The following is a 16895-nucleotide window of genomic DNA, read 5'->3' as shown; positions in this document are numbered from 1 at the left end:
ACAAATTTTGCAGATGTCGGTGAAATATCAAACTTACTCCAAAATTTCTCTTAAATGTCCCATGATTGGTGCCGTTAACATATGTGTTTAATTTGTTAAATATCAAAAAGTGGCGCCATCTAATAGATCAAAGGCCAAAGGTATGGTGGCATCGTTTCGAGCGATGGTGCCTTAACCTTTGCGTTATGCCCAGTAAGATGCCACTACTTTTTGATATTTAACAAATTTAACACATATCAGTGAAATAATAAGGATCAAAGTCAAATGGCATTCTAAAAGTTTTAATTATGTGTCAAAAGATGGCAGTAAATTCACGCCTATCCTCTCGCACCAAACGGATGTTCCATATTCCCTTCATTCATACTAATTATAGGAAAAACTCATTTTTTCTAAGAGCTGCTAAGTCCTTTAATCAGCTTTGCAAACATCATGATCACATCGATCTGTTCTGTGATAGCTTTAGTTCAATATGTAAACTAAGATTTCTCCCACACTTATATATGCAATTCCATTGTATTTATTTCTCTTTTGTTCTTCTCGTTTAATGGTTAAACCCAGTCTCACTGTCAAGCAACATAATTATAAGCATAATAATTATTGTAACTTAAGCTGTAAGTTTCCCTAACAAAACAAAATAAAATAAATTAATGTCACTACAATGTTTTCTTTGACAATACACCCCTATTTCAAAGTCTCTTCGATCTAAGTAAGCACTTGATTTGCCTTTCCTTAATTTAAGCGTAAAGAAAGGTAGTAAGGTGCATTGGGATAACTTTGAGTATGTGCTAATTATGACAAACACTAAAAGATACCCCAAAGCACCTTTTTAAATGCGAACTGAGATTATGATTTTTGATCTTAACTACATCATTACAACAGGCATCAGTCCAATAAGTAAAATACTTATCAAGAAGTCTGTGAAATTCTAGTATGGAAATATACAGGTTATAAAGCCCATGCTTCCCACCAACTTAATATCTGGTCAGCAACAGAAATAAAAATTTCTAGAAGTTCTAAATTTAAAACTTTGGGCGTTTTCTAAAATTAATAATGAAAACCGGACTTTTACAAATCTGGACTTTGGGCTCATTCTACTCAGAATCGTTAGCGTTCTCTATCCAACCATTTTTTTTTTTAAGTTTGTTCAATTACATTATGTCACATAGTGTGAAAAAACTTTTCAGTGTGACATAGTGAAAACTAAAATTTGTGGGACATTTTTTTACATCAAGATTGAATATGCTAGTGATTCTGATTTGAAAGAACCCAAAAACACCAGGATCTGTGAGAATCAGGTGTGCAATATTTTTTTAGAAAAAGTTCACATGTGAACTCTTGGGGGTTGAGGGGTTAATGTACAAATTCTTTCATTCCAGCTACATACACATTGTATAAAAGTAAAGAAACATGGAATGTTAAAAGTTTCAAAAATATATTTACAAGCCAACATTTAAAAAATATATTAAGTCAACATTATTTTTGGATTCTTGGCTTGTAAAGATTTTTGTGAACTTGTCTGTAGTTCTGTACCAATGAAATGTTTTTGCATGTTACAAAACGCTATAAACCACTTGTGATGATCTGATCATTAATATCTTAAAATAAATAATGGCATCTAATATAATTATATCATAATTTGGATTTTAATTAACTTTTTAAACTACATTTTTCTGATGTTAAGTAATATGCCTAAATTTATTTAAAACATTTGACAACACTATACCAATAAATATGGTATTAAAATGCCTTAATACTGCGTGTCGCTGACGTGCACATTATTAATCAATAATCATTAGTATTACAAAACATTAAAATTTACTTTAAAAAAATTTACTTGATGTCTGCTCAAAAGCACATTTTATAATTAAGTAAAACAAGTGATTCTTTTCACAAATATAAATGTATTTTACTTTATATTCACTGCAGTTAACTTAACCCGCCACCATAGATACACACAGTAAGAAAACGCGACAGTGCTGCCACCATATGTCATAACTGTAGGAGAGATCGGCGCTGTGAAATACGGCGTGTTAGTGGCTAGCTAGGAGGTTGGCTTCTTAAATAAAACTCACATAGTGCAGATGAAGCAATCTGTATTATATACAATACATCCACTTCATGTTTGTCAGGCGGGTAACAGCAGGAGACACGATAACACAATTCTACTATTCATTATAATATTAAATTAGTTTAACATAACTCACATACAGCGGCCATCATGGTAAGCCATCAAGGAAGAGAAGTGACAGAATGAACACAGGTGTTGCCAGTGTTGAGAATACAATTTCCAACACTTCCCCTTATTCTCAACAATAGCAACATATAGACAAAATAACTATGTCTTAAAACATACACATGAACTTATATCCCAATAAAATTCTACCATACATATATCTAACACAATATGTATGTATTCATAAATTCACAACATTCTGCATGTCAAATATAACACAGAAATTAAATAATATTTGCAGGCAAACTAACCACTTAACATTACCATTCCAATAAAATATCAAAGTCATAATAAGTCATGTTTATCATTTAAATTTAAATCCTTCATAAAAGTGTAATGTTTCGTTGTACATAATGGTTTGGTGAATATGTCGGCTGTCATGTTATTTGTAGGCAGATACTTTACACTTATACAATGCTGTTGAATCAGATCTTTTACAAAATGATATCTAATGTCTATATGTTTAGTGCGTTTGTGTGAATACTCCTTTGCCAATAACAATTTTTGAGCGCTTTGGTTATCATTAAAGATAACTGGATTATAATGTTTATCAATAATTTCACACAGGAAATTCTTAATAAAACACAACTCTTTCGCTACATCACTAATCGCTAAATATTCAGCCTCTGTACTGCTTAAGGCCACACAACGCTGCTTTCGCGATTCCCAGCTCACACAGTTTGTGCCTAACTTTACTACAAAGCCTGTATATGATTTTCTATCACATAAGTCGTTAGCCCAGTCAGCGTCAGTATAGGCTGTTATATTTAAGCTCTTACTTTTATAGAAACATAGACCTACATCTATAGTTCCCGCTAAATATCTTAGAACACGTTTTGCAGCCACCCATTGACTTTTATCAAAGTTACATAAAAATTGACTTAGCTGACTACAGCTAAATGTAATATCAGGCCTTGTACACACAGAAAGATACATAAGGCAGCCGACCAGTTGCCTGTATTTATAAACATCATCATCTAGTGGTTCCGTGTCTGACTTTAATTTACAGTTCGGTACTAAAGGAGTGGAAACAGTTTTACATTGTGACATATTAAATTTCTTAAGCAATTTGCGAATATATTCCTTTTGATCTAATATTAATACATTTTTATCTCTAGTGACTCGCATTCCCAAGCAGCTTGTTAATGAACCTAAATGCTTTACATTAAAATTTTGCTGCAACAAATTATATAAACCCTTTGTATTACATGTAGAAAAAATGTAAAAATCATCCACATAGAGAGCTATAATGGTAAGATCATCATCACGCTTACGTATGTAAACACAAGGTTCATTTTTGCTCTGTATATAACCATTTTTAGAGAGCAAATCATGAACTTTCAGGTTCCACATGCGACTGGCTTGTTTTAGGCCATAAATGCTCTTTCGCAATAAACAAACCTTTCGTTCATCAGTCACAAAACCTTTTGGTTGCTCCATATAGATCCTCTCATTCAAGTCGCCGTTCAGAAATGCCGTGGTGACATCAATATGCTCTATGGACATATCATATTCATTAGCCAATGAGAATAGAATACGCATCGTTGAATGACGCACGACAGGAGAGAATGTATCTATATAATCTATACCTTCTTTTTGTGTAAAGCCGCGAGCAACTAAGCGAGCTTTATATCTATCAAAATTACCCGATGTGTCATGTTTAAGTTTATAAACCCACTTGCATTTAATGACATTTGTGTTAGTGGGTCTATCAACCAACTGCCACACATTGTTCTCAATTAATGAATTATATTCAATTTCCATTGACTTTTTCCATTCATAAGAGTTACATGATGCTACCGCCTCTTCATATGTTTGAGGTTCATCTAATATAGAGCTGGCAAACATACCCAATTCATAGTCACCATACCTAGTCGGTGGTTTACCACGAGTGGCTCGAACAGGGCGGCTGCTGACAGTTACAGGTTCCCCTGAACTAGTCGCGCCTTCCCCTCGAACTGCAGTGTTTCCTGCGGGCATTGGCTCCGAAAGCAGCTCCGCATCAGGTGACCACTGCTCGGCAGAGGATTCTTCCTCACCGTTGTCGTTTTTGCCAGACTCAGCATCTGTAAATTCATACGAAAAATTATAAGTATTGTTCTGCTCATCATCATTTGAATCAGACAATTCATTTACATTTTGACTAGAATTTTCATTTGATTGACTAGACTCTAAATCATTATTTGCACTTTGTTCAATATTTATTTCCTTATTGCATATATCATTATTAGTTCCATTCAATTCATTAAAATATTGCACACAAGGAATTATCAAGTGATCAATAAAATTATTATTATTTAGTTCATTTTTAAAATTCCTATAAAATTTATCTTCTAAAAAGTCTACATTCCTTGACAAAATAGCCTTAGTGGGATTTGATGGCTCAATAAGTCTGTATCCCTTTGTAGTCTCTGAATAGCCAACAAAAATACACATTTTTGACTTAGCTGACAACTTACTAGTGCGAGTAGGCTCCGGCAACAAAGAAAATGCTATGCAACCAAACACTCGAAGGTGTCCAAGATCAACACTGTGTCCGGACCAGACCTCCTCCGGCAACTGTCCTGCCAACGCCCTGGTAGGGCTGCGATTCTTGAGGTAAATTGCTGTCATAACAGCCTCGCCCCAAAATCGATTGCAGAGACCTGCCTGTAGAAGCATGCACCTAGCCTTCTCCAAAATCACCCTATTCTGGCGTTCAGATACACCATTCTGGGGAGCACAGTAAGGTACTGTCAGTTGGTGTAGTATGCCCGCCTTTGCTAAAAACTCCTTGAAAGTTTCATTGCAGTACTCACCACCATTATCAGAGCGTAGACATTTAATCTGCAAACCAGTCTGCTTTTCGACTACATTCTTAAAATTAACAAAGCAAGACATTACCTCAGACTTCTTTTTCATTAAATATCCAAAGGTCTTTCTTGAGTAGTCATCAGTAAGGGTCAAGAGGTAACGCGCACCACCCCAGCTGTCGTCACTCATCGGGCCACAGACGTCTGAATGCACCAGTTCGAGAAGCTTGCTAGCACGCCTAGCGCCATCCTTAGGGTAAGCCTTGGCCACTGGCTTCCCCTTAAGACACGCGACGCACTGCTGTATGCTGTCATCGCCCATCTGAAAAGAGACACCACGTGCAGCACTCTCTCTCACCATTCGCATTCCATTCAAACCAAGATGACCCAATCTTGAATGCCATAGCGATGCTTTCTTTGCATCTGACACAGCTAACTTTGCAGTCTGTGATCCCTGCACTTGATGCAGAGTAGCCATCGACTGCTCCTTTGCATAAATACCTCGCAATCGGTACACACCCTTACATAAATCAGCTGACATAACAGGTTTGCCCTCTAAAGTACATTTTTCATAAATAAAACAGCCATCATTTTTAAAAACCACTACCAAACCCTTTTCACACATCTTACTTACGGACAGCAAATTTTCAGACAGATGAGGCACATACATCACATTCCTAATAACTCTAATAGAATCATCAATGCTTACATGAACCCCGACACCACAGCTTTCTAATTTGGAAGATTTGTCAGCACAGTTAATGTTTATTTTAGAGTTCTTTAAATTATCAAAAATATCACAATTATTAACCATATGAGATGTCGTTCCACTATCCACAATAAAGTCCACAACAGGTTCTTCCGCTGAAGCCATGAACGAAGAAACAACTAGAGTCTTTTCTTCTTTATGGTTTTCCTTCTTGTTCTGTCTTTTGAGTTTGAAGCATTTTGACTTAATGTGTCCTGGTTTGTGGCAATAGTGACAGACAATCTTCTTTTTATAACTACTATTGCTAACAGCAAATGCGCTATTCCCATTAGTATCTGTGCTAACTCTCCGGAAATCTTCTTGAAGCAGCCTGGCTCGAACTAACTCGGATGTCAAAGAATGTGAGATTGAAGCAGTTCCCAAAGCTGAAACTAAAGTGTCATAATCTTGCGGGAGCCCTGCGAGGAGAATCTCCGCTATTTCTCCATCTTCAATTGTTTTGCCAATATCTGCCAATTGGGAAACTAATGTGAATATATTATCAATATAAGCTGTCATGCTTGCACACTGTCCCAGTTCTATTCGATGCAATCGGCGAAGTAAGCTCACACGCCTAAATAAACCTTTGTCTTCGAAAACGGAGCTAAGTTTTTCCCAAGCATCTTTTGCTGTATTTTTACTTCAATATTGCATCCTCCAGATTTAATTACCATGTAGTCCGTTTTTCGACATACTGCATCGTCACACAGTTTTAGAAATTAAAAAAGAAGACATTATGACCTTTCGATCACTCATCCATTCACCGACCGGTCAGTCGCAACCAATCTTGTTCATTCGTTTTTCGTGTGCAGCATCGTCAACATCGTATCCTGGTATATCTGATAGTGAATTATAACTACACATTAAAAACCGTACGAGACATGGGAAAACGTAAACATAAACATAATGATAAGGATATTCGTCGCAAGATTCAACGTTTGGAGGATAAATTGCGATACAATAGGCGCAAAGGTAAAACTACCCGTTATTTTAACAATTTTATTGATTTCTTGATTTTGTTACTTTTCCTGTGAATACGTTTCGTAAATTAAGTATTGTCTTGAGGTGGTAACACGAGATGTTATCCTGACAGTTAATAATTAGTTGTTTCTTGACGTGGTAATACGAGATATTGCCCTGAAACAATAACTATTGTGCTCCTTAATGTGGTAGTACGAGATATTGCCCTGGGCCAATTATTGTATGTACTTTCTTAAAGTGATGATACCGTGATATCGTCCTGAAAGTAACAATGTATTATTATTATTTTAGATTTGGATCGAAGATCTGACTGCTCGACGTCAGGCTCATCACAAAACTCTTACTATGATAGACAATCTCCAGATGTCGAAGATGTTGAGGGCAGAAATAGCGAGTATGGCGAAGACTGGATGCTTCGTGAAGAAGCCTTCATGGATGATGAGATTCATGACAGTACTCGCAGCTTGGCATCTCAGGTGCAACCAGTGGTGAACAGCCCTATAGCGAGCCCCTTGCCTCGGATCGCAGCGGCGCCAGCGCCAGCGCCATCTTTGCCGCTAATACCTACCGTACCAGCGCCGGACCATGCCGCCTCGGTTCAAACTAACCCCGCTCAGTCTGTACTACCCACAGAAATAGATAAATCTACAACCACACTCCCGCAAGAGATCTTATGTCTACTGGGAGAGGCAAAAAAGCTAGATGAACCACTCGGTGAGTGTATTCCTGATGAGCTCTCTGAACGCTGGGGGAAAATATTAACGGACGGGCTGGCCAAGGACGTGAAGCAGTCCCTCGTGGATAAAATACTGATGCCTAGTAATTTTTTACTAGCTCGCGCGCCTAAGTTAAATCCGGAGGTGGCAGCAGTAATTAATGAATCAGCAAAAAATCGTGACATACGTTTAGAAAAAGCTCAAAATCAACTGGGCCGGGGCATCGCTGGACTTGCCAATTTAGCAAATGATCTTATAAAATCAGAGTTGGATAAACTTGATATATTATGTATGTGGGTATGCAGCGGATTTGCATTTGTGAGGTCTACCTGTCTCTAAAAATATACAGTCAGTCATTGCTCGATCTCGTTGTTTTATTGAAGTGTTCCCTATACTTTTACATGGCGCAGCCGGTTAAAGTGATAAAAAGTGCATAATTTAAAAAGCAGAAGACAAGAAAGTGAAGATAGTAAGAAAATTCGGAAAAAAAAAACAAGATGGAATCGGTTCTTACTCCCCCTTTGCCGTTTAAGTTTGAGGAAAATGTAACCAATATGGCGTTTGGCAGTTTGTGTGAATCTTGGGAGAAGTGGAAGAATGGTTTTCAAATATACGTTAAGGCATGCGAACTTAATAAGAAAACAGAAGAAATACAAATGAACATTTTTTTACACGTCGTAGGAGAACAGTGCCGTGAGATAATAGAACAAAGTACGACGAAATGTACAACATTAGCGGCTTTAATAGGTCAAGTCGATAATCATTTTAAAGCGAAAAAAATGTAACGGTCGAGCGTCATCGGTTTTTTACTCGTCAACAAGGTGAACACGAGTCCATAGACCAATACGTCTTTGAGTTGAGAAAGTTGGCTCAGTCGTGCGAGTTTGGTAACTTAAACGACGGATTAATAAAGGATAGACTCGTATGTGGAATCGTGAGCGCAGCGATTAGAGAGCGACTGTTACGCGAAGACGACCTAACGCTAAATAAAGCGTTAGAAATATGTCGGGCTGCTATAGTGTCGAAAATGTATTCGGAGGACATTAAACGCGAGTGTACTAGTGAGACAAAAGGTAACGAAGTGTGTGCGGTAGCTAACAAAGAAGTGTACGAGTTGAATCGGTCAGGTGCGAAAGTCGAAGCAAAATCGAGTCGTGGTATGAGTTCCGGACGAGGATGGCGCGGGCGCGGAGGGGCGCATGGCGCGGGGCGCAGTGGCGCGCCGGGCGCTGCAGGCCCGGCCGGCGCTCAGCACCGCGCGCCGTACGCATATCGCGGAGGGCGGTGCGGTCAGTGCGGCGGCGTGCACAAAAAGTACGATTGTCCGGCGTATGGCAGGAGCTGCATGAAATGTTCCAGACCAAATCATTTTGCCAGGATGTGCAGGGTGTACATGGTGGAAGAGTCTGAGGACCAGGTAAATAATATTAAAAACCGATGTGACTGTTGTGAGGAGTGGAACACGGAATTAAAAATAAATAATGTACCTGTGTGTTTTAAATTAGATACGGGAGCAGAGGTTAACATACTCCCTAAACGTTATCTGACAAAATTAGGTATTTCGAGTAAGGATTTGTCAAAAACAAATACAAGACTTACTGAATACTCTGGTGCTGGTCTTAATGTCATAGGAAAGATTTTCTTGCGAGTCAGATACAAAAATAATTTATATGTATTAGAGTTTAAAATTGTTGATTTAAATTCTGCGCCGATACTGGGACGGTATGCGTGTAAAGAGTTAAATTTGGTCAGGCGAGTTATGTCTGTGGAGCAGTCTAATGATAATGATCCGGATTTTATAAAGAAATTCAGTGATGTTTTTCATGGCATAGGTTGTCTTCCTGGCGAGTATAAAATTCAATTAAAATCAGATGCGGTACCGGTAATTCATGCACCGAGGAAATTACCATTTGCGATAAAGGATGCGGTCAAAAATAAGTTGTTAGAGATGGAAGCTCAAGGTATAATTGCTAAAGTTGAGGGTCCTTCGGACTGGGTTAGTAGTATAACGGTAGTTAAAAAATCTAACGGAGATTTGCGTATTTGTTTGGATCCTAAAGAGCTAAATAATGCTATAAAGCGAGAACACTTTCGGCTTCCCACCATCGATGAGATTGTGTCCAATTTGTCAGGCGCGCGGTACTTTAGTACCCTTGACGCGAGCTCAGGTTTCTGGCAGGTGCGGCTAGACGAGACTAGTAGGTATTGTACATTTAATACGCCGTTTGGAAGGTATAAGTTTTTAAGAATGCCATATGGAATCTGTTCTGCGTCTGAAGTGTTTCACAAAAAGATATATGAAAATTTTGATGATATTGAAGGGGTATGTATGTACATAGATGATTTATTGGTGTATGGCCGTACCAAGGAGGAGCATGATCAGCGGTTGAAAAATGTGTTGGAGAGGTGTGTGAAAGTGAACCTTAAACTTAATAGAAATAAATGTCGGTTTGGTTTGGAAGAGATAAAGTACTTAGGACATCGCATAACAAAGGACGGTCTGAGCCCGGATGACTCGCACATAACAGCAATAAAAAATATGCCTACACCTACAAATAGGAAGGATATTGAACGATTTTTAGGGCTTATTACGTACGTAGGAACGTTCATACCAAATTTATCAGATAAGACTCAACCATTAAGAGAAATATTAAAAAAGGAAGTTGAATGGCATTGGGATGAGTCGCAGAGTAAATGTTTTAGTGATCTAAAAGAATGCTTGATGAAGAGACCAGTGTTACAGTATTATAGCATGAATCAGCCTATAACTATCTCAGTAGATGCGAGTAAAAGTGGCCTTGGCTGTTGTCTGATGCAAAATAACCTAACCGTATGCTATGCTTCCAAGTCGTTAACTAAAACGGAGCAACGTTACGCACAGATTGAAAAGGAGTTGTATGCTTGTTTGTTTGCATGTGAGCGATTTTATCCGTACATATATGGAAGATCGGATATTACGATCGAGACCGATCACAAACCATTAATTAGTATAATAAAAAAGCCTATAGTAGACTCGCCATCTCGCCTACAAAGAATGTTATTACGGTTGCAGCGTTATACTTTTAAATTGGTATATAAGCCGGGTAAACATCTGTATATAGCGGATACGCTGTCGCGCGCATACGAGCCGAGCGCGAGCGTCGAGCATGCTGGCCGCGAGGCGCTGCACGACGAGGTGTGTGCTGTGGAGCGAGCGCTGGCCGGGGTCGCCAACGACCACTTCACCGACCACCAGTTTGTCGCGCTACAAAAACAAACTGACACCGACGACGAACTGGTGCAGTTAAGAAAATGTATTTTAAAAGGGTGGCCCGATGATAGGAAAGATTTAGTAGACGTATTAAGGCCTTATTGGACTTATAGGGATGAGATAACTGTGGCACAAGGGTTAGTTTGGAAAGGTGATAGGATAGTTATACCCAGGTCCCTAAGAAAGGATATGTTAACAAAACTACATATAGGGCACATGGGCAAGGAAAAATGTAAATTACGAGCGAGAGAAATAATGTTTTGGCCGTGCATCACTAATGACATAGATAATTTAATAAATAATTGTAATATCTGTCTGTCGCATAGGAAACATAATCAAAAGGAAGAATTGATTCCACATGAAATTCCAGATGAACCGTGGGTGAAGATAGGTGTGGATTTGTTTCAGATACATGGGGTCGACTATTTACTGTTAGTCGACTATTATAGCAAGTTTATAGAAATTACAAAGTTATTGTCAACAACGTCAGATTACGTAATATCATCTCTTAAGGATATATTTTGTCGCCAAGGGATACCTAGTGTAGTGATGTCAGATGGGGGACCACAGTTCACGTCTTTGAGTTTCAAAAAGTTTGCTGATGAATGGCAATTCACACATAAAATGTCGTCTCCAAGATATGCACAGTCTAACGGTCAGATAGAACGGACAGTTCAAACTGTGAAAAATATTATAATTAAAACAAGTGAAAATCGCACTGATTACAGGTTAGGCCTTCTAGAATATTTAAATACGCCTTTATCTTATGATTTAGCATCGCCAGCTCAACTACTTCAAAGTAGAAAGATGAGAAGTATAATTCCAATGTGTCCAGAGCTTCTAAAACCAAAAATTCAAAATTATGTAAAAGACAAGTTACTTAATAAAAAGCACATACAGAAAAAATATTACGATCGTAACGCGAAAAACTTGCCTACTTTATCAGTAGCGGATAAAGTTAAAGTATTATTGGATCCAAATAAAAAAGGTTGGTCATCTGGAACAATATCAAAAGTTATAGGCCCACGCAGCTATAAAATTAAGTTACTTAATGGTAATGAAATAATAAGAAATCGTAGGCATATTATAAGAGACTCGCCGCACAGAAATGACGCGCCTGATTTGGACCTACTCTTTGATTTAGATGACGTAATGCCGTCCCCGTCATCAAGCGCCACCCCGCGCTTTGTAAACAACACTGTACCAAATAATGGTAATAATATTGTTACTCGTTCCGGCAGGATAGTGAGGGCTCCAGATAGATGGGGAGACTGGATCTAACAACACATGTCAGTGCTCCACAGAGGATGGAAACGCATCCTAAGTACATAACTTATATGTACTAAAATAATCAAAATAGAATACCTATACTATGTCATTATTATAAATACAACAAATTATGCATGAACGACATTTTAGTCATATGTAATAGTCTATAACTTATAACTAAAACTTAATTACCAAGTAGTACACAAAACCTGCAATTATATTTTATATGTACATATTAATAATTTATTATGAAGTACGCAAGTCAAATTTGAGGTCATAGCAATGTAAACCTTGTTTATTGCCAACTTGGTCGAGTTTTGAATAATCTGTTGTGTAAAAACAAAAATTAATCCTTAATATGTGAAGTTCATTATTGTATATTTTAAATACCTAGTGACACAGTTATTGTGTTATCAATGCAGTTAATATTGAATGAGATTTATTGTATTTTGTCGCTATATACCTGTCAGTCTATTGGAAGTGAGGTAGTACTTACTAGGGAAAATGTATTCTTTATTATAATATCATTAAAATAAAATCAAGTTTGTAACCCAATGTGCCATTATTGTTGTGCAATTACCTACTATTATTATTAGTTATAGACACTGTAAAATAATTAAATTTATTTCAGAAGTCTTTAATGTATTGAATTGAAATCTAAAATGTAAAAAAAAATTATATATATATATATATGCATGCTGAATGCGACTAATTTTTTTTTTGTTTTGTTTTGAAAAGGGAAGATGTCATATTATGTATGTGGGTATGCAGCGGATTTGCATTTGTGAGGTCTACCTGTCTCTAAAAATATACAGTCAGTCATTGCTCGATCTCGTTGTTTTATTGAAGTGTTCCCTATACTTTTACAAAGAAAATCTCGGAAGTTACCCAAGTCCTGCTAGACCTTCATTATGAAGAATCAATCAACAGGAATAAACTCCTAGTTCCGTTGTTAGATAAGAAGTTCTGGAGTACAATAAAAGGGGTTAAAAGAGACGAATACCTTTTCGGTGAAAAACTGGGCGATAAAATCAAAAACTCTAAAGATATAGAAAAATCGGGCCAACAGATTAAAAAATCCTTCACATTTAACCCGGCGTTCCAGCATCGTAAGCAAGCGGCGCAGCCGGGAAACGCGAGAGCTCCTCCTCGCCAATACAAGCCGAAAGCAACACCAGCACCGACGACGGGCAGATACTACGAGCCTCAGTCCTCGACGTCGGCGAGGAGGACGACTTCGAGCCAGCGTCGCGGGCGTCACTACTCGAGCAGCAAAGCGAACGACCGGAGCCGCCGTTAGAGGTACCGCATGCCGGGCGCATACAATATTATTATAATAATTGGTTATTAGTCACCGACGATCCGTCGGTATTATCTATTGTACAAGGATATAAAATTCCAATTGCCTTGCCGATTTCACAAAGCACCGAACCCAATAACCCTCCCTTTTCAAAAAGAGAAATGGATACAGCAATAGCTAAATTAATTGACTTAGAAGCCATAACGAAATGTAATGAAAATAACCCTGGTCAATTCATTTCACCTATATTTTTGACTCCAAAAACTAACGGTGAATTTAGGTTTATCTTGAATTTGAAAACATTAAACAAGTCTGTTTATTCTCACCATTTCAAAATGGAAGATATTCGCACAGCTATTAAGTTAATATCAAAAGGCGCCTTCATGGCTACAGTTGACCTAAAGGACGCCTACTTTCTGGTCCCAATACATCCATCGTATAGAAAATTTTTAAGGTTTAGATATGACCACTTATATGAGTTCAATTGTTTGCCAAATGGGTTGACCTCAGCGCCCCTTGTCTTCACTAAGCTATTGAAACCGCTTCTATCCTTACTAAGAAGTCGGGGGCACATATTAGTAGCTTACCTTGACGATATCTTGTGTATAGGAAATACCCGAGAAGCTTGCAAACACACGGTACATGTTTTAATAGACAATTTGGAGAAACTTGGTTTTGTGATCAACTCCGAAAAAAGTATTTTTACTCCTGCTCAAAAATGTAAATTTTTGGGTTTAGTAATTAATTCACAAGCCATGCAATTACAATTGCCTTATGATAAAGTTGTAAAAGTCTCAGAAATGACAAAAAATATGCAAGCTAAAACTTATACAAGTATACGTGATTTTGCAAAGTTCGTAGGCACACTCACGGCCGCTTGTCCTGCAGTGGCGTATGGTTGGGCGCATACTAAGCTATTTGAACGTGAAAAATTTTTAGCCCTTCAACAATCTCACGAGAATTACGATTCACAGATGATTCTTAAATCATGTTTACGGGATGATTTTAAATGGTGGTCTAATATTGCGTCCAAAGCTCAAAATAATATGCAAAAAGATACTTATCATTTCGAAATCTTTACTGACTCATCTCTAACCGGCTGGGGAGCAGCTTGTAGCGGCGAAATTACTAGGGGGCATTGGTCGGGTGCCGAAGCTCAAAATCATATTAATTATCTCGAGCTTTTGGCTGCCTTCTTAGGCTTACAATCATTTTGTAAATATAGTCGTGATTTAAATGTGTTACTCAGAATCGATAACACCACAGCTATATCTTATATTAATAGGATGGGTGGTATACAGTACCCCCATCTAAACAAAATCACAAGAACGATATGGGAGTGGTGTGAACAGAGACGTATATTTATTTTTGCGTCTTACATTAAGTCGCGTGACAATACCGACGCCGATCAAGCCTCTAGACATACCAATATTGACACAGAATGGGAACTTAACTATAAAAGTTTTGAAATCATTCGTAATCACTTGGGAGAACCTGACATAGATCTGTTTGCATCTCGTCTAAATAACAAATGTCGAAGATACGTTTCTTGGAAACGGGATCCCGGTGCTTACGAAATAGATGCGTTTACCTTTTCATGGCGCAATTATTTTTTTTTACGCTTTCCCTCCATTTGCGCTTGTTCTAAAATGTCTTCGAAAAATAGTCGACGATGGAGCAAGGGGTATCCTGGTTGTCCCTCATTGGCCGGGACAGCCATGGTTTCCGTTGTTCCTGTCCCTAGTTAAATCAGAAATTATCTATCTGAAACCTAATAAAAATCTTTTACTGTCACCTTACAGAGAGTGTCACCCCCTTTGGCGCAGCCTTACCCTGGCGTGCGCAGTATTATACGACAAGCCTACGTAAAACGCGGCATACCAGATGACTGTATTGAAATAATGTTACAATCTTTATCAAAGAATACTCTTGCCCAATATAATGTAGGGTTAAAACAATGGTTTGTGTTTTGTCAGGTGAATAATATTGATTTGTATAATGGTTCTGTTGCTGACATCTTAAAATTTCTTACAGAAAAGTACCATGCAAACGCCAGCTATGGCACATTAAATTCTTTTCGATCCAGCTTATCCTTGATTATGGATAAAGACCGCTGTAATAATGATTGTGTTTCGAGGTTCCTCAAAGGCGTTTTCAAAAGTAAACCGTGCTTTCCTAAATATAATTCTATATGGGACCCTAATTTAGTCTTAGATTACCTGTCTAACTTCTTTCCCAATGAGTCGATAACGTTAGAAAATTTGACAAAGAAATTGGTAACTCTTCTCGCGTTGTCAACGGGACAACGTGTGCAGACGTTATCTTTAATAAATGTTGCAGATATCCTGATACAAGAGACCCGTATTATTATTGACATTAATGAGATTATTAAGACGTCTGCGCCTAACAAACATAATCCAAGACTGACTCTACCCTTTTTTAAGGAAAAAGTCACTATTTGTCCAGCATCGGCATTATCCTGTTACATAGAAAGAACTTGTAAATTTAGATCCTCTATAAACTCGAGCAGATTGATCTTGACAATCAAAAAACCAATTCATAATGCTAGTTCCCAAACTATCAGCCGCTGGATAAAGCAAACGCTAAGTAACAGCGGAGTGGACACCAAGACGTTCACCGCTCATAGCACCCGGCACGCCTCGACGTCCTTAGCTAGCCGATCTGGTATTCCCACAGATATAATTCAAAGAACAGCGGGTTGGTCGGGAAATTCTCTTTGTTTTGCCCGCTTTTACAATCGACCAATAATAAATACACAGGAAGATTATATATTTGCTCGAGCGGTCTTAAATAATTGAACTAGGTATGTTCATTATCTTAACTGATTAGTTGAATAATCTGTGATTATCATTAATATTTGTATAATTTGGAAATATTATTTCTCATTAAATTTGAACACAATTGCATAATAATAATAAACGTAACATTAATCATTATTATGTTGCCTTTCATTCTGCAACCAGCGCTAAACATCTACATGGTAATTAAATCTGGAGGATGCAATATTGAAGTAAAATTTATGGTTAAAAGAACTTACCTAAGTGAATTTCAACCAAAATTTTACGAAATATTGCATCCGAGAGATTTAATATCCCGCCAACCCCAAAGAATAGAACCCCATGTTGCAGAATAAAAGTCTGGGCTAATAATTATAGCTCTAAAACGAATGAACAAGATTGGTTGCGACTGACCGGTCGGTGAATGGATGAGTGATCGAAAGGTCATAATGTCTTCTTTTTTAATTTCTAAAACTGTGTGACGATGCAGTATGTCGAAAAACGGACTACATGGTAATTAAATCTCTCGGATGCAATATTTCGTAAAATTTTGGTTGAAATTCACTTAGGTAAGTTCTTTTAACCATAAATTATACCGTGAAGCAATTGAAAAAGTGTGGGTTTTAGGCTTAAAGATATTCTGGCTAAGGCACGCTGTATTTTTATTGGATCGTTGTCGTCCCCCGTGACAGATGGCCAAAGTCCTTCCAATATTAATGCATTTTTGCACATAAACTTCCATGACGTGAAGTTTCCAAGGCCATCCAATTTCTCGATAAGCATTCCGCCGCTAAAGCTTGAAGTTATA

General features: G+C 37.8%; 1 protein-coding gene across 1 annotated transcript; it reads left to right on the top strand.

Moving 5' to 3' along the window:
• The first annotated feature begins 6406 nt into the window (after positions 1 to 6406).
• LOC133533931 (uncharacterized) lies at positions 6407 to 13433 on the top strand. The gene is made up of 6 exons (XM_061873020.1): positions 6407 to 6745; positions 7046 to 7759; positions 8292 to 8887; positions 10523 to 10857; positions 11800 to 11908; positions 12861 to 13433. Exons 1-6 carry the CDS (start codon positions 6655 to 6657, stop codon positions 13287 to 13289), a joined length of 2274 nt encoding a protein of 757 aa, XP_061729004.1. The 5' UTR covers positions 6407 to 6654; the 3' UTR covers positions 13290 to 13433.
• The last annotated feature ends 3462 nt before the right edge of the window (positions 13434 to 16895 follow it).

The sequence above is a fragment of the Cydia pomonella genome, unplaced genomic scaffold, assembly GCF_033807575.1.
Source record: "Cydia pomonella isolate Wapato2018A unplaced genomic scaffold, ilCydPomo1 PGA_scaffold_29, whole genome shotgun sequence".
NCBI classification, from domain to species: Eukaryota; Metazoa; Arthropoda; class Insecta; order Lepidoptera; family Tortricidae; genus Cydia; species Cydia pomonella.
Note: the sequence above shows the minus strand (reverse complement) of the source record. Positions and strands in the feature narration are given on the sequence as shown.